Raw genomic sequence first — 23,393 nt, 5'->3', positions numbered from 1 at the left:
CCATGGATTGGATTCAAACAACATGTTCTGGGAATTGGATTGTATGGTCTATGTCTCCATACTGATACAGGATGAATTGGATTGTATGGTCTATGTCTACATACTGATACAGGATGAATTGGATTGTATGGTCTATGTCTACATACTGATACAGGATGAATTGGATTGTATGGTCTATGTCTACATACTGATACAGGATGAATTGGATTGTATGGTCTGGTCTACATACTGATACAGGATGAATTGGATTGTATGGTCTATGTCTACATACTGATACAGGATGAATTGGATTGTATGGTCTGGTCTACATACTGATACAGGATGAATTGGATTGTATGGTCTATGTCTACATACTGATACAGGATGTACTGTATGTGAATTAAGCATGATAGCAACTTTCAGAGTGCTGTATCCTATGAGCCAGTATCACGGACAGCGATTAGGCCTAATCCTAGAATAAAAGGCATCGCCAATTGAGATTTCCCATTGGAAGTGTGATTAAGTCCAGGACTAGGGATAATCTGTGTCTGGGAATCCATTATACATGATTTCGCTTTTATGTGTTGGAGGAGCAGAAAGTAATGGCTTGAAGAATCCAGACAAAACACTTCACTTCAGAGTAATTACTTTTTATTGGATGAATATATTCATCAAAACATTAAAACTTTGCAAAGATATACAATGCCATTCAATAATATACAAATGAATAAAAATCTATATAGAAAACAAATATATCTTTGGAATATATGAAAGTAAGTATACAAGATGAAGGATTTATACTTAGCTATATTTGAAACATATTATATTCCCCACTCATATAAGGGGCTCATGACGTTCCAAGCAAATGCATAGCACGGAATTCAAACCATTCAAACCAAATAAATACTAGTTTGAGACAATGAAAGCAAACGTAACTCATAAGGAAATTATAAGTGAGTGATTATTAGATGATTGTCTTAATAACCTGAGTAATACATTGATCAGCTTGTTTACAAATATTCGAAAAAAGAACTTGTGGCTTTGACAGTTAGAGTTTCCAATGAGAAAACAACGTAAAGGTTATCATTATAGAATTGTCTATTCAGAATACAACAGTATTGGTATTTACGCTAGAAAAGCATAATGTTTCACATGGTACCATAGTATTATACAATTATTCTTGTTCTTTGGGGTCAACAAAAATGGGATGGACTTGTTGTGTGTTCTTCAATGATCAGGTCAGCCTGTTTTTTTTTTGGGGGGGGGGGGGGACTGATGTTCCTCCACTGCAATCAAAGAATAAAAACCAAAATTAAGATTCATCTTCCCATTATACCGTGCCAATATTCTAATTGTATAATTATAAAATACCATGTTATTGTTTGCAGTTTCAGACTTTGCGTTGTATAAACTGTGTACTCACTCTCTAACTCATCCAGAATTTGAGCGTCATCAGCACGTTGAAAACAATGGTCTTCAGGAACAGGATCCTCAGAACCAGAATGGTCATAGATAAGAAGTTGGTCTTGGGATCTGGGAATGGAAATTACAATAAGTTCTCAATATACTTTATTAGGAGCAAAAACTTCCAATTAAGGTAATCTTTTTTTTTAAGGAATGTAATCATAAAGGCCCATTTCATATGTTGTCATGTACTGTAGGCTCATCACTGTGATACATACCTGTCTCAAATCGTCCACCTTCACTGTTGGCACATGCACCAGAGCCTGCAAAATAAAGAGAAAATAGTTATTAATGTTGCAGAATTTCTCACCGGATAATGCAGCAAGTGTTACGCACAAGAAATGGGAATATTATATCACAAGATTAAATATTGTCGTAGTTGATAAATCGACATTTACCTTCATTGCATCCTTTGTCTCCATGTTTCATGAGGGCCACCTGACTGTAGTATTTGTCTCCCTCTGCTCTGGTGGCCTCTGTCTTCAAAAACAGGGAATCGTGGACTGCATCGTGTTTGCTGAAGTCGGTAGCTAGGCAAGCTGCTGTCTCATTGTCTTCTGTTATCTTGTAGAAGGATGGTTCATGTTTATCCTCTGTAAAACACAAAAAGAAAAAGAAATGCCTCATGAACTCGGGATCCAAAGTCTAGTAATATCACTGTTAGGATTCGCATTCACGTGGATTGAAATCAAGATGTTAGCTGGAGCTAAGTTACGGTAGCACTGTCATGCCAAAATACAGTTTGAAATCTGGTCTGGCCTCTCGCACAACGAGATCAGAGTGGCAATATGTTTCCAATGTATCATTATACAGCACCAGTCAAAAGTTTGGACACACCTTGCCAAGAGTGTGCAAGAGTGCACCAAGAGTGTGCAAAGCTGCAAAGCAAAAGGTGGCTAGAAAACGATCTAGAAAGGTTTTGTTATTCAAACACATGCATCGATTAGTAAACTGGATAACACTGTAACATAATTACATTGCCTCAAACATGTGTAGTAACACTGTTATTACATTATATTAACATTGTCATTACATAAGGGGGATAAGAATAGCCCTATACCACATGTGGTTAATACTATATTGATGCTGCTAGTTTGCCCGAATTGCTCAGGAATAGGACAATAAAGGTATTTTTTAATCTGAATTTTCATGTTCTCAAATAGACTTACGTGACAGTACATTATGTGTAATCCCTTTCCCAAAGATAAATCCATTAGTCACACAGGCATAGAAGTCCCCACAAAAACCCATGATTGTTTTCTTTGTAATATATCTTGTATGTAATCATATTTATAATGATAAAAAGCTAATATCAGTATAGATCCCATGTTGACATTGGGCATTTTAATCTCATGTTTGAGCCTTATTCTAGAGTTATTTATCTTTCATAGTGAAACTCCAATAGACATTATTCACAGTTGTTTTACTAGCTGTTGCCATGTTCCCAAGAATTATACAGTACGTATCTTCTTTTGCTACCTCCGTTTTTTCTCCAAGAGGAAATGTGAATATGATAATAGTAGAGTAAACTAGACAACTACAGTAATAGATCACTTTTTTTTGCACAAGATGTATCAAATCCTGTACTTACTGGCCTCAATAATCAGCTTTGTTCCTGTTCCGAAAATAACTTTATAGGTTCCTGTTCCAGTCACACAGTGCATTAGCAATTGGCAATAACCTTTTCTTAAGCTATGTCAAACGATGACTGGTGCAACTGAAAACCTCAACATTTATTGTTGTTATTTTACTGAATGTACATTTGTAATTATTTTATTTCAAACATACTCGCTTCTCTTCGGGCGATGAGATTGTGATTTACATGAGCCTTTTTAAATGTAGGCTCAATAGGTTAAGAATGTCTATCTTTTTCAATAATTCTGTTGCGAAATTACCTGAGTTGCAGGGGTCGTGTGTCGATTAATGGCATATTAAACATTCCCCTCAATTCTTGAGCATAAATTCTTACTTTAGAAATGTTCAATGCATGGCACACTGAAATTACTATGTTCAATGTCTATTATTGTCTAGTATTTCTACATCTACATGATAGCTAAATTGTACTGAAATAAGAAACAACCTGGTATTTTCTATTTTCACCTTACTTGTTATAATGTGAACTCTTGTTCCTGAGCCAAATATAATCTTCTTATAGTCATTCACACAATCAATCCTCCTCATACAATAACAAAACACTATGAGGAAGGTAAATCCAATTTACTAAATTGGTATTGTGTTTTCCTACATGTATTGCAATTAACATACTGCCAATAATGAACTGATATCAACCATTTTAATGTAGGAAATTAATTTTTGAAGCTATCATGTAGCCGTTTGACAGACAGTTGGTGGACAGCGATCTAATCAAAGCCACACAAAGCAGCATCTTAACTTGACACAGGTTCTGAAGGCAGCAATCCAACTTCAGCATAACTATTAATGTCAGTTTGATATTTGCTAAAAGAAATCACAGAGATTTGCAAGTCTTAAGTCACCTGTTTCAATGTTTAATTTGGTTCCGGCCCCAAATATGAGTTTCTCATTTCCCGACCTTGTCACACAATGCAGTGGTCTTGCACATTAACCGCTGGGCCAGGTTCTGCTCATCTGAATATTCTTAATGAGATTTTATTTAAAGTCCAATGTTTAAACTGGACTTTAAAGTGGTGATGTCATATTTTCTGGATAAGTGAGTTCTGTTGTCAAGAAACCGCCCTTCGGCTGATAACGTAAATATTCTCACGTTTGACCGAGTGAGTTGACGTCATTGGAAACAGATACATGTCCCTTCTGTTTCAAAACTAGTAGCATAACAAATGGCTACAGCGTGAGTGCGTTTGTACATACACCACAACTACATAGTAGTTATTGGGCTATACTAAAATATTTTAGTTTCCGTTGCTGTTTATCAAGTACAGGTTTGGTTTAAAAGGTACATATCAAGCTAGTTGTACTCAGTGTTGGTTTTGCACTTACTTGTTAGAACAACTGCTTTAGTTCCAGATCCAAATATGATTTTGTTTACGTTGTTAGTCACACAGTAATATGTCTGGTTGCAAAAACAACGCAACACTGCTAATGTTAAGTGTCTATTGTAGATGCTCATCTGTTGCTTGATGTGTTAAAAATCTACATGTATGTATAATGTCGAAAGATAGCATTACAATAAAGTAGTTATTTACAGATTTTACACTTACTTGTTTGGACAACAACTTTTGTTCCAGATCCAAATATGATTTTGTTTTGGTTGACAAGCACACAGTAATGTCTGGTTGCAAAAACAACCCAACATTGTTCACGCTACATAAGTGTTCCATGTAAATTCTCAACTGCTACTTGATGAAAATTAAATATTACGATTAACCTTAACATTGGTTATAATTGAGCTTTACTGAGTAATATTATCAATATTGAAACACCAAAAGGTATGGACTTACTTGACTCAATTATCAATTTTGTGCCTCTCCCAAAGGTTATTTTGTCATATCCAGTATTCACACAACATGTTGACCTATTACATAAACCTTCATTTACTACATGAATGGGATGTGTTTTCCTGTGTTAATGTTCCAACATCCTCAGACATTCAGATATAGTCCTGATTTTACTACATCAATATAAAGTTAATCAGCTATTAAAGACCCTCATAACCATTAAATTACTTAGCGATAATGTTGTTGTAAGCGATAGTGTTATAGTTTAATTTTATGTAGATATCTATCCACTTACTTGGTTGTACATGTAATTTAGTTCCCCTTCCAAATATCAGCTTGTTGGCAACATTCACACACAAGCTTGGTACATTACAAAAACCTATAGGCCATCGATAGTTAGTATATAGTCGTATAGTCCAAATCTCTTTAGAAACTCAACTGCCACTTCATGCTTTAAAGATCTACCTATTAGTATATACAGTGGACACTTGTTAAGTTTGGTTATAATTGAGCTTTACGATTTTAATCACATTTTCAGCATCTTTTGAGATTAAGATAATATAAAGTGTACAGTGAATGTATTTCTACTGATACATTCACTAATTCTATACCATATATACATTTTAAACTTACTTTGATTCACAAGTAGTTGAATGCCATCGCCAAATGTAATTTTGAATCCACTTGTCACACATACATCGGCCCCATAACAAAAACAACCCACTTTACGTAACTTAAAAGCCCTAGCTACCTTCCATGTAATTTTGCCAAAGGTTCTATGTTATCAGTTTTTTTTTAATGTTAGTATTTCACAAATCAATCAGTACATACAGTACCATTGAAATAAACAAAGTAAAAAAAAATGTCCCATTTGACCAATTTATGGTAGATTGTTTGAGCCTTATCTAGACACAAGGCACAAGTGATTAGGTTCATGGTCTGTTTTGTTACCATAAACTGTAAGGACTTTAAGTTACATTAAGGACTCTATTGTAACAGTATGAGCACTAAGGCGCAAACTCTTTAACCAAAGGTGTTTAGTGGGTCATGTGATAACAAGATGGGCACTGTTGATGGAAGAGTAGACAGTAAACATCAAAATATGGACTTACCTGAGTCAATTATCAAATATGTGCCTCTCCCAAAGGTTATTTTGCCATATCCATCATTCACACAACGTGTGACCCCAATACGTAAACCTTCCTTATCAACATGAATGGGATGTGTTTTCTCAAACAAATATTCCAAGGCTCAAGGACCTATTAATATGTTTCCAATCTTATATAGTAGTATTTTATACTTTACAATGCAGTTAATTTTAATCAGGTACCTTAAGTCAAATCTTTAATTTTACTACAAACTGTTATGACTCAACTAAGTACGAAGACCTTAACCCGTTATTTAATGAGTGGTGTGTTGTAAAGTATTTTTTTCGTAACTTAATGTTAGCTTACTTGGTTCTACTATCAACTCCGTTCCAAGTCCAAATGTAATCTTGTATCCAGTATTCACACAGAGAATGGTTGCATTACAAAAACCCAATACAGTATGTCTCCACGATTCAACTGGCAGTCATAATTCAGAGTTGTTCATATTAATTCTCTCTATATAAATAATTTATCTTTGCATTTCTCTATGGGTTCCTCTATGTGTCCAATCTTTTAGATGATGATGTCACTTAAGTTAAAAAGTAGTCTCACCAAGTCAATCTCCCGATTAGATTCTGGGTTCCGATATTAATAACTAAGTAATAAATAGATTACAACTGGCATGAGGGAAATAGGAATGAAAACAATGGTCCTGATTTTAGGACCATTGTTTTCTAATCAGCTTATAAAGACCCTTATAACCATTAAATTACTTAGCTTTACTGATAGTGTTGTCGTAAATTATACTGTAGTAATGTTACGTAAATTTGTATCCACTTACGTGTTTGAATATGTAATTTAGTCCCCACTCCGAAAATTAACTTGTTGCCAACATTCACACATAAGTTTGCCACATTACAAAAACCGACTGATCATTTTTAAGAGTTAAATTGTCTTTGGACGGCTATTAAACATATTTGTGCATGATAGGTTTGCTTATGATACTATGCTGCTAGTTTACAAATATGTTCTTACTCTTAACTTACATTTATTGATGATTTAACTAAGTTGTTGCCTACAGTAAGTATATCTTTGGAACAATATGGAAATGGAAAACCTCGTTGCTTGGTATTTCACTAATACCATACAGAGTACTTAATAACAAATGGTCATGCTGTTTATAAGACGCTACTGGGTTTATGCATGTAAAGAAACACACTTGTGATTGAATCTGGACAATTGTCCATTACTTGATTAGCATTGAGTAGCAAAGAAGGAATACTAATCTATTCAAATATACTATCACAAGTAGTGCCTATGTAAAAACTAACAGTATTTGAAATATACTCACTTGTTTCAATGGTCAATTTAGTCCCTGCTCCGAAAATTATTTTGATGTTGTTTGCATTCACACAGTGCACGAGCACTTAACATTAACCTACTGTACTCCATAGAGTATGTATTTCATATATCTGTATTTCAAAAATACTAAGTATTTCAAAATACTGTATTTGTGGAATGCAGATTGCAGTTGACATTATAGTTTATACTTTTGGGAATAGTCTGAAGACGTTAGTGAATCATTTGTACATTAAGCATTACTTGATAAGTACAGAATTACACGTTTGAATTCTTTCAAATGGACTACTAACTACAGTTTATTGAATGTTAAATCAAACGTTATTTGAAATGTACTCACTTGTTTGAATGGTCAATTTGGTCCCTGCTCCAAAAATGAGTTTGTTGTTGTTCTGATTCACACAGTGCATTAGCTCTTAACATTAACCTGCTCCACAGTGTGCATCTGACCAATGCATGTGTGTTGAATACAGTTGACATTATAGATTATGGTTGTATGTATAGTTTATATGACCATTACAGGGTTTAGTGCTTATGCTAATTCTTACACTATTTGAAACACACTTACTTGATTCAATGGTCAATCTAGTCCCTGCTCCAAAAATGAGTTTGTAGTTGTTCTGATTCACACAATGCATTACCTCTGAGCAATAACCTACTCCACAGTGTGTATTTGACCAATGCATATGTGTTATATGTTATAGATTACATGTGTTATATGTTATAGATTACAGTTGACATTATAGATTATGGTTGTATGTGTAGTTTAGAGGATCTAAAATATTTTTGATACAAATATATTTTTGATCACTTTTTACACTAATGTATATGACCACCACAGGGTTTATTGCTTATGTTAAATCTCACAGTATTTGAAACACACTCACTTGTTTCAACGGTCATTTTAGTTCCTGCTCCAAAAATGACTTTGTAGTTGTTCGTAGTCACACTGTGCATTAGATCTTAACAGTAACCTACTCCACAAAGTGTTGACCCATATTATACCCACATATTTGTTGAATGCGGATTGCAACTGACATTATATCTTATGATTGTGTGGATAGTTTCTAGCTTATAAAGTCACTTGTTAAATGAAGTATATGGGCATTAATCATTAACCTACTGATAAGTCTGGAGTTACAAATGTTTAGAAGTCCAATTGTGTCAAACAGACTCAATAAAGGTTTCTTGATAGCTAAATTATACACAATTGGCAATACACTCACTTGTTTGAATGGTCAGTTTGGTCCCTGCTCCAAATATGATTTTCCTGTTGTTAGCATTCACACAATGCACGAGTTCATAACAATAACCGACTCCACAGGGTGTGTAGCTGTCCAATACATTGTTGAATTCAGATTGCAGTAGACACTATGATTTGGAGGATAGTTTAGAGATAAGAAGTTTTCATTTTGATAACTTTTTAAGCTCTCGTTGTGTCATAACAGTAAAATGATATCTTTTGAGCAGTTTTCAGTTGAATGTTAATGCTTGTTCTTAATCCGTCCCATATCCTTAATAGAAAATGGTTCCACAACCTTTTTAAGAAGCGACTGGATCACTGCATATTAAGAAAAGGCACTTGTTAAAGTGTGAAATTTAGACATTAACCATTAGGCTTCTTGATAAGTCACGAATTATGAATATATACCAATTGTTTCAAATTTACTGTGAAGCTTTATTGATAAACTAATACATACTGTAGAGTACTCACTTGTCTGAATGGTCAATCTAGTCCCTGCTCCAAAAATAACTTTGTTGTTCGCATTCACACAGTGCTTTTGCACTTAACGCTAACCTACTCCACAAGGGTCTGCATTTGATCAATGCTGTACATATTTGTTGAATTGCAGATTGCAGTTGACATTAGATTACGGGTTTCGTGACAGCTAAAAGAGCATTTAAAAGTTGATTAGTAATTGTTTAAAGTAGGCTAATTAAAGGTTTTTTGATCATGTTTATCTAACATGAGTTCAAATATACTCACTTGTGTGAATGGTCAATTTAGTCCCCTCTCCAAAAATAATTTTCCTGGTGTTGTCATTCACACAATGCATTAGTTCTTTACAATAACCTACTGTACACCACATACTGTATGGTGGACCAATACATATTGCTCAATTTAGATTGCAGTTCACATTATAGGTTGTAATTTGATGCATACAGCTATACTGTAAATACATCTACTTTACATTCATCTGCTATTTCCACAAAAAGTATTACAATGACGGTGCTTGGAAAGAAGATAGATACATGTCTGTCCCATCATAGTCTCAAAACACACATTTCACAATTGCCACTGTTATACGAGACATTGCATTACTTTAGAGCAAGGATTTGAGTTTTGATTGATACCTTTTGTTTCAATTCACGGAAATCATGAAAATCAACGATAGTTAAATATTATTGAATGCCACAAACAAGTCTTTCCCTTGCATCAGAAATGATAAAACGTTCTTACTAGATTCTATATTCTATATGTAGTCGAGTTCCGCTTCCAAAGATTAGCTTGTATGTTCCGTCATTCACACAGTAAGTACGGCCAATCAGAAAACCCTGACTCCAGTATGTCACCGTAACACTTGCTTTGTATGTCCTTTTGATTTAATGTATCCACTGTATGAAGATGTAGTCTATTTAGTTTACTTACTGGAATAAACTGTCACCTTTGTGCCGCGTCCAAATATTATTTTGTTGGCCCCATAAGTCACACAATACTGCATCTCTTAGCAATAACTGACAAGCCATTTGATGTCATTTAGAATTGTTCTGCTTGTAGCTTCGTATATTACATGTATATTACAAGGAGATGACATTTGTGACCAATCAGTTATAATACAAAACTGAGATGCTTATATATTTGTTTGGTTTGATTATTTTCCCACTCTGATAACAATGGCTAGTCTTCTGGATGCCTGTAGGGTTAGTACAGTACTGTCAACGTGTTGTCTCAGAAGAGGGATGGAATCTGTGCTATTTTTGATAATACAACATTTTGAAGCATGGACACAATGAAGATAACCTCCAAGGATCTCAAACAAAAGTCACCCTTTCTCTAAAACATAAACAAACTCCACTCTAGGAGACCAAAATTACCGGCATATATGATTTACTCGTGTTGTTAAGAACTTAGTGAACTGTTTTTGTAGAAGCTGCTGACCATCACAAGTACAGTCGTGCTTATTTTAACCTTTATATTATTTCAAATATACAGTACTCACTTGTTTCAATTGTCAATTTAGTCCCTGCTCCAAAAATGATTTTGTTCGTATTCACACAATGCATAAGCACCTTACAATAACTTCCTCTGTATTAGTTTAATGCAGGTTTCAGTTGACATTTATTTTCAGTTGACATTATAGATGTAATTATAGATGTCATTATAGATGTCAACATCTAAAGAAAACAACTACTGTACAGAGGTTTTCTTACCAAAGGCCCTTCTTTAAGTGAATAATCTGAACATTAACCATTACATAATAAGTTTGAAAAGATTTACAAATGTTTGCTAATTATTTCAAACAGACCAACTAGCGGTTGTACTGCTTTTGTTGAATCTAACATAATTTGAAATACGACTCACTTGTTTCAATGGTCAATTTAATCCCTGCTCCGAAAATGGTTTTGGTGTTCGTATTCACACAATGCATCAGCTTAGAACAATAACCTGCTCCACAGGATGTATATCTGCCCAATACATTGTTAAGTGTAGATTGTCGTTGACACTAAGAATGTGTGCATAGTTTAGAGAGTATACACACTAAGACATTTTGCTGCAAATAAATTTTTTATCACTTGTAACGCTACTTTCTTGTGTAATCAGAGTACAATTTTTGAATATCTGTTGAGAAGTTTTCAACTGAATGTTGCTTGAAGAATCTGTACGTAAGTGTGGAATGACAAATTTTTGATTACCAATTGTTTTAAATAGATTAGCTATGATTGAGCTACATCAAACACAATTTTAAATATACTTACTTGTTTGAATGGTCAATTTAGTCCCTGATCCAAAACTGATTTTCTGGCTGTTAGCATTCACACAGTGGATTAGCTCGTAACAATAACCTGCTCTAAAGAGTAGGGACACAATCCATATTTGTGGAATGAAGATCGCAGTTGACTTTATATATTGTCATGTCGTGCATTGTGTAACTAATGTATTTGAATTGTCACAATTTCACGAAAATGAAATGAAAATGAAGTGAAATTGTTGGAATGAAGGCAGATATGCCCAATCATACTGTATATATGTATGTCTCAGACATACATTTTTTGATAGCAATTGTTATACATTTCATTGCGTGGAACACTGTTTTATATCTTATGGATGCCTGTAGTGTTAGTATAGTACTATCAACATGTTGTCTCTGAAGAGGGATGGAATCTGTGCTATTTCTGACAATACAAAGTACTGAGGCATGAATACTGTATGATGAAGGTAACCTCCAAGGACCTCAACCAAAAACCACCCTTTCTCTAAAATGTCAACAAACTCAGTTTCCAGAGACGGAAACTGTTACTATCTGTAGTTTCTGATGAGATGATGTTGTTTTCTCTGAATACTCACTTGTCTCAATGCTGAGTTTCGTTCCAGATCCAAGTAGCATTTTCTGTCCATTCATAGTCACACTATACATGAGGCCTGACCAATAACCATATCCCCCAACTTAGCAGCATAAAAGGGCTTTGTATAGTTACTTTTCACATTGGGATCTCAATATCTGTTGTATATAGAGATTAATATAGTGTCAACATGTATTATAGTCGGACGAAGGATAGAATCTGCTATTTTTTGACAATGCATGTTGAAGCATGGATAATATGAACATAACCTAGGATCTCATTCAATAGTCACCCTTTCTCTAAAACATAAACAAACTCTGTATCGAGAGAGACCAAAATATCTATAAGCGGTATCGTTTCTGATGAGATTAGGCTGTTTCTCTGAGCACTCACTTGTCTCAATGCTGAGTTTAGTTCCAGATCCAAAATGGATTTTCTGGATCCCAGTTCCAGTCACACAATGCACGACTCCTAACCAATAACCATACCCCCCAAATTTAGCAGCATATATGGGCTCTGCATAGTTACCTTTCACATTGAGATCTCAATATCTGTTGTGTATATATATATATACATTCTGTATACATCTGAGGTATTAGTACTCACTTGTTTCAATAATTAGTTTAGTTCCAGATCCAAACAGGATTTTCTGGTTTCCAGTCATAGTCACACAGTACATGAAGCCTGACCAATAACTACTTCCCCTTCAGCTACTGCATTTGCTACTTTTCACTTTAAATCACTAATAGAGATTTGTTTGCATTCAGTGTTGTTTTGCAGATCGTTCTCAAAACGGAACTATTCATTAATTGATTGATTGATTGATTCCCTAAACCCTTAATTTCAATCTTAACTTCTATTTCAAGTGGCTAAGTACAGATCTCTCCATGACTTGGGATTGAGTGAATGAAGTAAATATATTTGTTGCTTACTAGACTGTATTGACAGTGTGGTCCCTCTTCCAAAGATTAGCCTGCGAGTCCCATCATCCACACAGTAACGCAGGCCATGACAGAAACAATGTCATGAGGACAGGGACTGATCACTGTTTACTGCAGCTTTTAAGGTTTGCACTAATGCGAATGTTGAAATTGGAAATGGATATCTCATAAAAGTAATCGACAAGTTTGCTCTCCCTGGAATATTTTGTAATCTTTGATCTTTGTGTTGTGAGTTGCACTAGGTTACAGTGGCAAGCGTATCTGTAAAACGCTAATTGAAATTGTTATACATTACATTGCATGAAACATTGTTTTATATCAAAAAAACGGTTTGATTATCGTCCCACTCTGATTTCATTAGTCTTATGGATGCCTGTAGTGTTAGTATAGTACTATCAACATGTTGTCTCTGAAGAGAGATGGAATCTGTGCTATTTTTGACAAAACAAAGTACTGAGGCATGAATACTGTATGATGAAGGTAACCTCCATGGACCTCAACCAAAAATTCTCTAAAATGTCAACAAACTCAGTTTCCAGAGACCAAAACTATTACTATCTATAGTTTCTGATGAGATGAAGTACTAAAGCATGAATACTGTATGATGACGATAAGAACAGGTAAAATACGTGATTAATTCAATTAAAATTATATGAAATTAATTACTCACTGGTTTCAATGACCAATTTCGTCCCTGTTCCAAAAATGACCTTCCCTGTCCCAGAGTTAGTCACACAGTGCATGGACCTTGACCAAAAACTCATGGATTGCAGCACACACACAGTAAGGCATACTGCCATTATGGTAACTTCAAATTATATTTCCAAATGTGGGATTGTCTAAGGTTATATTCAATATTCAATGTATCTAAAACCTAAATCCTGGCATTGAATTAAATTGTTGTCTTTATCTTACTCTCCACCACGTGTCCAGTTGTTCCAGACATAAATACTGTTGACTTGTGGAATCTGGAGTGTCTTTTTTTCAAGAGTTGATCAACCTAGTAAATCAATAAAATACGGTTTCTTACTTGTTTCTACAAGTAGTAATGTTCCACTGCCAAAGATGGTCTTTGCTGCTCCTCCATTCACACATTGACAACTGTCTCAACAAAAACAGCTATAGCTGGATAGCCCAGCCAGGCTCCATGAGATCACTCTTAATGCTGTTATTGAGAATTAATTGATTTATGTTTAGCAATAGCTACTACCTTTTTAACTCGATACATTCATGATGACTTCAAACTAGTAAGTTAACTTACTTGAATTCACTGTCAACTTGGTTCCATGCCCAAATATGACTTTGTTGACACTGTTAGTCACACAGTGTTTGATACCCAAGCAATTACTGATTTCCAAAATGTGTGATCCAGATCCACTCTGTAACTACTATAGTCATAACATTGTTGGACTGTTACTTTAGTACATTAGTCATTGCATTGTAATTAACAGTAATAGTGGAGCAGTTTGTGTTATTACACAAGTAGAACAGGGACTGTTCCTTATTCTATTGGTTAATAGCGAACCGCTCAACCCATATGCTGTACCATGCTGTTCTGTATTTACTATATATCCACTGCATTCTGGGTACAGTCTGTTAGTACAATGCTGTTACATGTGTAATTACAATGCTGTTACATGTGTAATTACAGAGAGGTTTTGAGGCAACTACTGTTCATGTAAGCGCTACAAAAGCGACAATTAACATAACGCAGAGATTTCTAGATGTAAATTGACATCTGAATTAGATTTCTTACTTGTTTCTACCAATAGAGATGTCCCACTGCCGAAGATGAGCTTTCCCCCAGCAACATTCACACATTGAAAACAAGCTCAGCAAAAACAGCTACAGATTATCAGTACTTTGGGGGTGAATAGTCTGTAGTGTAATGAATACTTGACGCTGTAGTTGTTCAAATAACAATAAGTGGCAGCTTTTGGTTATTACAAAACTAATAGGATTTACAATGTATGCAATTTAGGCGTTTTTACCGCATGTGCTGTTTACGCACTTACTTGAGCTGATAGACAGCTTTGTTCCATGACCAAACACAACTTTGTTGAGGCCGCCAGTCACACAGTGATTGATTACAAAGCAATAACTCCAGCGGATCAATATGGTCAATCTTTGGATATCAGATCCTGTTGTTATTGCATACAATTTGTTGTATTTAACATCCTGCATAATTGAGATAACAGCAACAATATGGTAATATAACCATTAGAGCACCTCAAATGAAATACTATAATTCTCTTTAGTGTTGTGGAACCTTTAGGAAACTGGCCCCTGGCTAAGTAATGACCAGTTGGTATAGTATATATCAACTTCACTCATAGAGGTTTTTCAATGGTTTTCCCATCCTATGGTTTATATTCAATTAAATGGACTTACTTGAGCCAACTATCAACTTTGTGCCCGTCCCAAAGATGATTTTGTTGAAGCTACTAGTAGTCACACAACATGAACCTACACTACATGAACCCTTTGGCATAGATGATTTCTAATGAAGGGAGGATTATTTCACTGAAAATTGATTAAATTAATACATTCAATACAAGTGTCTATTTAAACTGAGACCATAGCATTAAATAGTAAACCATAACCTAGCTTTCTGGACCAAAAGGACCAGGTACAGTATTATCATTGGACTAAGTGTTAGGTGCCTTAAAGTAACATTTGGGATGTCATACTCACTGGCTTCAATGATCAGTTTAGTCCCTGTTCCAAATATGAATTTCCAGCCTCCTGTCCCACTAGTCACACAATGTATCTGCCCTGCACAATAACTACTACTGTATAGAGAACCGTGTCTGACACAATAACTACTACTGTATAGAGAACCGTGTCTGACACAATAACTACTACTGTATAGAGAACCGTGTATGACACGGGGTCAAGCCAGATTTGATTAAATAAACTAGACTCACAAGTGGACTTTGTTCCTTCCAGATAATTTTGGCATGGTTATTTGGTCTTTATCTGAAATTCAGGATCTGAATATATTTCGGTATATTTACTTGCAATGAGGAGCTAATCCATCCATGAATTATTTTTTGAAGGTCTGTTTACAATGTCATGATTCACACTTAACCAAGTTGCCCACAACTCATAATTCAAGTCATTTAAACAACATTTGAACTTACTTGACTCAATGAGCAGATTTATTCCTTCACCAAATATGATCTTATTCCCGAATGTCACACTGTGTTAGATGCCTTAACAGTAACTCACGGAGAGCACTGGGCGCATAGTGGTCTTTTAAACAAAGGGTTTTAGTCGAGTTATTTAGTTAGTTAGTTATTTAGTTAGTTAGTTATTTTATCTGTGAGTATCGATTAACTTTGTTATGAATGTTGCATACTGAACAGTACGTACATGTATAGATTGGTACAAAACATTATTGACATTGATGCAACAGAAATGTATGCATTTTTTCTGTCAAAATATTTTCTGTTGATCATATGATTGGCGCAATGCAGAAACAATAATGAACTTACTGGATTCAACATGTAATCCTGTGCCCGTCCCAAAGATAATGTTGCCATAACTAGTTCCAGCATTCACACAGCATGAGTACACATGACATAAACTGTGCCTATGAGTCTATGCTTTATACTTGTAGTTTGTTGTGAGTAAGGTATGTTTTGTTTGGTTCATTTTTTCGGAATAGCCTGGACATTATTATTATTTACTAGTATTACTATACTGTACGTAATCCGGCATAATGTATTTTTGCTTACCTGTCTCTACAGTTAATTTAGTTCCTTGTCCAAACACTAATTTTCCTGCTCCACCAAGAGTCACACACAGTTGTACACCCATACAGAAACATCCTGGCTAACTATGGTCATGATGATGGAATGGTGGTCCAGTGACAGTCCTCTCAGGCATTACAGATACAAATCTGATATGCTATGTTCATCATGATGGAATTCTACATAATACTGTATTTATCTCCCTTATCAAACTTGTTTGATAGCAGTAACATCATACAGTATCTAAAAGTATAATTTAAATGCAGTTTATGATGCTTGTACAGGTAACTGGTACAATGTGAACAAATTAATGAACTTACTGGATTCAATATTTAGTCTTGTGCCTGTCCCAAAGATGATCTTGGTCCCTCCAGTATTCACACAGCATGAATCCTCATTACATAAACCTTGCTATGTCTAAACAGACAGTCTACTCATAGTCTGCATTCAGAAACTATGTTTTTTCTACAGTGCATATTTATCTGGTGTTTTGATTTATAGTGGTTGGGAAGTTTAATAATCATAAATTTTAGCTTACCCGTTGTTACAATTAATTTTGTTCCTGGTCCAAACACTAACTTTCTTGTTCCACCAGAAGTCACACACAGTCTTACATCCATACAGAAACATACATGCCAATCATGGTCAGGCTGGTAGAATCATAGTTCATTGTAACACCTTTTAATCACAGATGGAACTTGATATGTGTTTGTTTTTTTCATTACTCAATGTTATTGATTATTGGCATACAATACTGCAGAAAGGTTGTTAAACTTACTGGATTCAACAAGTAATCTTGTGCCTGTCCCAAAGGTGATCTTTTGACCAGCTGCATTCACACAGCATTAATCCTCATTACATAAACTATGTCTATACAGAGAGCCTACTCATAGTCTCCATTCAGAAATGTTTTTTTAATAACCTGGAGAAAATCTACTAGTATTCATCTATATATTAATCTGGTATTTTGATGTACAGTGTTTGGGGAGTAAAGAATCATTGCTTACCCGTTGTTACAATTAACTTTGTTCCTTGTCCAAACACTAACTTCTTTACTCCAGAAGCTGTCACACACAGTTTTACATCCATACAGTAACATACCTTCTGATTATGGACATGGTGGTAAAATCATAGTTCATTGTAAACCCTTTTTAGTTCTATTTAAAATCACAGATGGAATTTAAAATTATGTGTAATACTCAATGGCATTGATTATTGTCATACAATACTGCATAACGATTATTGAACTTACTGGATTCAACAAGTAATCTTGTGCCTGTCCCAAAGATGATCTTGGTCCCAGTATACACACAGCATGAATCCACATTACATAAACTGTGATAAGCCTCTGCTACAAGACTGCTCATAGATCGCATTCAACAAAGTATGTGTTTTTCCAAAAATGATCTTAAAACCATTCCCTAACATCAATTCTATGTATTCAATGTGGTATTTTCTTGTATAAGTAGTAGTAGTAGTAGTAGTAGTAGTAGTAGTAGTAGTAGTAGTAGTAGTAGCTGGGGTGTATTTTTGCTAACCTGTAGCTACAGTTAGCTTTGTTCCTTTTCCAAACACTATTTTCCCTGCAGCTCCATTAAGAGTCTCACAGTCTTATGTCCCTACAGAAACATACTTGCTGTGGTCATGATGACGGCGTACTACAGCCATGGCCATATATTTATTCAACCATGTATACATCTATTTATATCAATATTATCAATGGTATTGAATAGGTATAACCTTGTGTTTTGTATTCATTTCTAGTCATCAGTAGAATACTAATGAAGTCAATGGTGCGATATTAAAATGTATGAACTTACTGGATTCAATATTTAGTCTTATGCCTGTCCCAAAGATGATCTTTTCGTAACCGCCAGAAGTCACACAGCATGAATCCTCATTACATAAACTGGGCTGTGTCTATACAGTCTATACAGAGTCTATACAGTCTATACAGTCTATACAGAGTCTATACAGTCTATACAGTGTCTACTCATAGTTTGCATTCAGAGTTTGCATTTGTTGTTTTTTAACTACCTGGAAACCATTTACTACCATAACATCATAGATCTGATTTGATGTTTTATGTGCACTACTGTAGTTAGGGAGTATTAATAAATGACATTGTTCAATACCTCTGTCATACCCATTATCAGTTATAATCAACAGCAGTAACATCGTATTTCGTATTGATCTCAATCCATCAGTAGAATTATAATGGATTTGATGATGCACGTGAAATTTGTAAAGTAAATTAATGCACTTACTGGATTGAATATGTAATCTTGTGCCCGTCCCAAAGAAAATCCTGTTTGCACCAGCCCCACTAGTCACACAGTATGAATCTACATTACATAAACTGTCCTGTGTCTGTGCTATAAAACTCCTCAGAACATTACCTGGGAACCATGTATTAGCATACAATCATACATTTATTTAAAATATATTTAAAATGTGTTATTTTAACGTAGTATTTTTTGCTAACCAGTAGCTATAGTTAACTTTGTTCATATTCCAAAAAACGGACTTTCAGCTCCACTAAGAACCACCAGTAGAATTATAATGGATTTGACGATGCATGTGGAATAATGTTGTAATAATGTGAAAAGAGAGAATTAACTTACTGGATTCAATTAACAATTGTGTGCCGGTCCCAAAGATAATCTTGCCACGAGTTCCAGTATTCACACAACATGAACCCTCATTACATAAACTCTGCAGTGTCTACACAGAGAGACTACTACATAGTTTGTATCAAGAAGTATACGTTTGTATTTATCTATTTTAAAACTGGCCACTATTTATGAGCACTACATTACATTACATTACATTTCTGGCATTTAGCAGACACCTTTATACAAAGCGACTTAGAACAAATACATTTGTTTAAGTAAGTGAATCATCTGTCCATCAGTCATCATAAGATAAAGTAATCAATGCTCAGATCAGGGGCCATTGGCAGTCACAATGCTAGAAGAAGGAAAAATTACTTTTTTTTTTTTTTTTTTTTAACAGGAGAGAAACTTGTAGTGGGGGGGTGAAGAGGTCTTTAAGAGGGACCATTAAGATGTAGCCTGAAGAGACGTGTCTTCAATCTACGGCAGAAGATTGGTAGTGATATCAAGTAGTATATCTAAGTACTCTACCTTAGTGTGTAGTTGGGAAGTATTTTTGCTCACCTGCTGTTGCAATTAACTTTAATCGTTTTCTGAACACTAACCTTCCTCGTACGCCCATAGAGAAACATACTTTCTAATTATGGTCATGACAATGATATAATAGTTTGTATATCACTTGCATTAACATAATATGTTGTATATAGCATTTAAATGCAGTTGGGCCTTCTTATTGGTACAATGCCAAGAAAATACATTAGTTAACTTACTGGATTCAATGAATAATCTTGTGCCTGTCCCAAAGATCAACTTGTTCACACCAGCTCCAGTATTCACACAGCATGAATCTACATTACATAAACTCCTGTATACGACTCATAATTATCTGATTGAATTCAAATGCATTTCTTTTGCCCAGTGGCACTGATCAATGGCAAACTGTGAAAAGAGTGTTCAACTTACTGGATTCAACATGTAATCTTGTGCCTGTCCCAAAGATCAACTTGTTTACACCAGTTCCAGCAGTCACACAGCATGAATCTACATTACATAAACTGTGCCGGGTCTAAATGCTAAATGCCTAAAGCCAACCTATTACATAGTTTTAATGTTTTTAGTTTAACTTGGAAAACCATTTATATATAATATCTGCCATTTAGCTGACGCTTTTATCCAAAGCGACTTACATTCCAGTGAGTGCATACATTTCAGTATATATGGTCCCAACAGGAATCAAACCCACAACCACAGAGGACCACATTTACAAGCATTGAATCTACGTTTTGGATCAGATATTAAATGGGAGGTTGTTGGGAAGTATTTTTGCTCACCAGTTGTTACAATTAACATTGTTCCTTCTCCAAACAGTAACTTTGTTGTTCCACCAACAGTCGCACACAGTTTTACATCCATACGAAACATACTGGCTACTGATGGCCGACATGGAGGAATTATACACCAGTTAATCAGCATAATTAAAATGCAGTTGGTCCTTAATAATGGCACAATGCATAAATAAATGATTAACTTACTGGATTCAACATGTAATCTTGTGCCTGTTCCAAAGATAATCTTGTTATTAGCACCTCCAGCATTCACACAGCATGAATCCTCATTACATAAACTGTGCTGGGTCTGAATGCCTAAAGCCAACCTAATATATAGTTTGCATGTTTTTTACAGAAACATACTTTCTAATGATATGGTTTGCATGTTTTTTACAGAAACATACTTGCTAATGATATAGTTTGCATGTTTTTTACAGAAACATACTTGATAATGATGGCCAACATGGAGGAATTATACACCAGTTAATCAGCATAATTAAAATGCAGTTGGTCCTTAATAATGGCACAATGCATAAATAAATGATTAACTTACTGGATTCAACATGTAATCTTGTGCCTGTCCCAAAGATGATCTTGAAATTACCACCTCCAGTAGTCACACAGCATGAATCCTTATTACATAAACTGTGTCTATACAGAGTCTACTCATAGTCTGTATTCAGATTATCCAAATAACCTGGAAACCATTAACTGTACTGGCATTGCATCTCCATACTTAATCTGGTATTTAGATTTTATAGAGGTTGGGAAGTTGGGAACATTTGCTTGCCGGTTGTTAGAATCAACTTTGTTGGACTAATAGTTCATTGTAAAACCACTTTCTGTAGTCAATTATTGGTGTAATAGCAATAACATATTTTGTTTCAATTCCAACTCAACAGAATTGAATGTTGAATTTGAATGCTAATTAATGGCACATTAAAAGTTTAAACTTACTGGATTCAATAAGTAATCTTGTGCCTGTCCCAAAGATGATCTTTTGAACACCTCCAGAATTCACACAACATGAATCCTCATTACATAAACTGTGCCGGGTCTGAATGCCTAAAGCCAACCTAATATATAGTTAGTTAGAATGTTTTTTTACAGAAACATAGTTGATAATGATGGCCAACATGGAGAAATTACACACCAGTTAATCAGCATAATTAAAATGCAGTTGGTTCTTACTAATGGCACAATGCATAAATAAATGATTAACTTACTGGATTCAACATGTAATCTTGTGCCTGTCCCAAAGATAATCTTGCGATTACCAGATCCAGTATTCACACAGCATGAATCCTCATTACATAAACTGTTGTCTGTCTATACAGAGAGTCTACTCATAATCTGTATTAGGAAATGTATGGGTTTCTTTATCCAATAACCTGGAAACCATTAACTGTACTGGCATTGCATTTCCATACTTAATCTGGTACTTTGATTTTATAGAGGTTGGGAAGTTGTGAATTGTTTCTTACCCGTTGTTACAATTAACTTTGTCCCTTGTCCAAACACTATCTTTTCTGTTCCATCTCTAGACACACACAGTTGTATGCCCATACAGAAACATACTGGCTAATTATGGTCATGGAAATTGTGGCATTGATTAATGGGACATTGTGAAACAATTGTTCAACTTACTGGATTCAACATGTAATCTTGTGCCTGTCCCAAAGATGATCTTGTAACCACCTCCAGTATTCACACAACATGAATCCTCATTACATAAACTGTTCCGGGTCTAAATGCTAAATACCTTAAACCAACCTATTATATAGTTTTCATGTTTTTAGTTTAACTTGGAAACCATTTGAATCTACGCTTTGGATCAGATAATAATTGGGAGGTTTTGGGAAGTATTTTTGCTCACCTGTTGTTACAATTAACTTTGTCCCTTGTCCAAACACTAAATTTCCTGTTCCATCTCTAGACACACAGAGTTGTATGCCCATACAGAAACACACTGGCTAATTAAGGCCATGGAAATGGACTAATAGTTCAGTGTCATACCACTTTCTGTGCTCAATTATTGGTGTAATGGCAATAACATATTTTGTTTCAATTCCAACTCATCAACAGAACTGAATGTTGAATTTGAATGCTAATTAATGGCACATTAAAAGTTTAAACTTACTGGATTCAATGAGTAATCTTGTGCCTGTCCCAAAGATGATCTTGTAAACACCTCCAGTATTCACACAACATGAATCCTCATTACATAAACTGTGCCGGATCTGAATGCCTAAAGCCAACCTAATATATAGTTTGCATGTTTTCTACAGAAACATACTTGATAATGATGGCCAACATGGAGGAATTATACACCAGTTAATCAGCATAATTAAAATGCAGTTGGTCCTTAATAATGGCACAATGCATAAATAAATGATTAACTTACTGGATTCAACATGTAATCTTGTGCCTGTCCCAAAGATAATCTTGAAATTACCACTCCCAGTATTCACACAGCATGAATCCTTATTACATAAACTGTTGTCTGTCTATACAGAGAGTCTACTCATAATCTGTATTCAGAAATGTATGGGTTTCTTTTTCCAAATAACTGGGAAACCATTAACTGTATAGCATTGCATTTCCATACTTAATCTGGTATTTTGATTTTATAGAGGTTGGGAAGTTGTGAATTGTTGCTCACCCGTTGTTACAATTAACTTTGTTCCTTGTCCAAACACTAACTTTTCTGTTCCATCTCTAGACACACACAGTTGTATGCCCATACAGAAACATATTGACTAATAGTTCAGTGTCATACCACTTTCTGTCGTCAATAATATCATGTTTTGTTTCAATTTCAACTTACCAATTGAATAGAAAAGCATTTTAATGCTGATTAATGGAAC

The 23,393-nt window shown here is 34.9% G+C and overlaps 1 protein-coding gene across 1 annotated transcript in view; it reads right to left on the bottom strand.

Moving 5' to 3' along the window:
• Nucleotides 1-619: 619 nt before the first annotated feature.
• LOC310819387 (M1-specific T cell receptor alpha chain) overlaps nucleotides 620-23,393 on the bottom strand; it is a 36,327-nt gene continuing 13,553 nt past the window's right edge. The window contains exons 3-6 of the mRNA XM_083690656.1: nucleotides 1,842-2,036; nucleotides 1,662-1,706; nucleotides 1,403-1,512; nucleotides 620-1,265 (exon numbers count right to left, since the gene is read on the bottom strand). Coding sequence (XP_083546782.1) covers nucleotides 1,406-1,512; nucleotides 1,662-1,706; nucleotides 1,842-2,036 — 347 coding nt within the window. The 3' untranslated portion in view covers nucleotides 620-1,265; nucleotides 1,403-1,405. The remainder of the gene's footprint in view (nucleotides 1,266-1,402; nucleotides 1,513-1,661; nucleotides 1,707-1,841; nucleotides 2,037-23,393) is intronic.

This window comes from Argentina silus, assembly GCF_951799395.1.
Source record: "Argentina silus genome assembly, chromosome: 18".
Taxonomy (NCBI): domain Eukaryota; kingdom Metazoa; phylum Chordata; class Actinopteri; order Argentiniformes; family Argentinidae; genus Argentina; species Argentina silus.
This window is presented reverse-complemented; position numbering and strand designations above follow the sequence as displayed.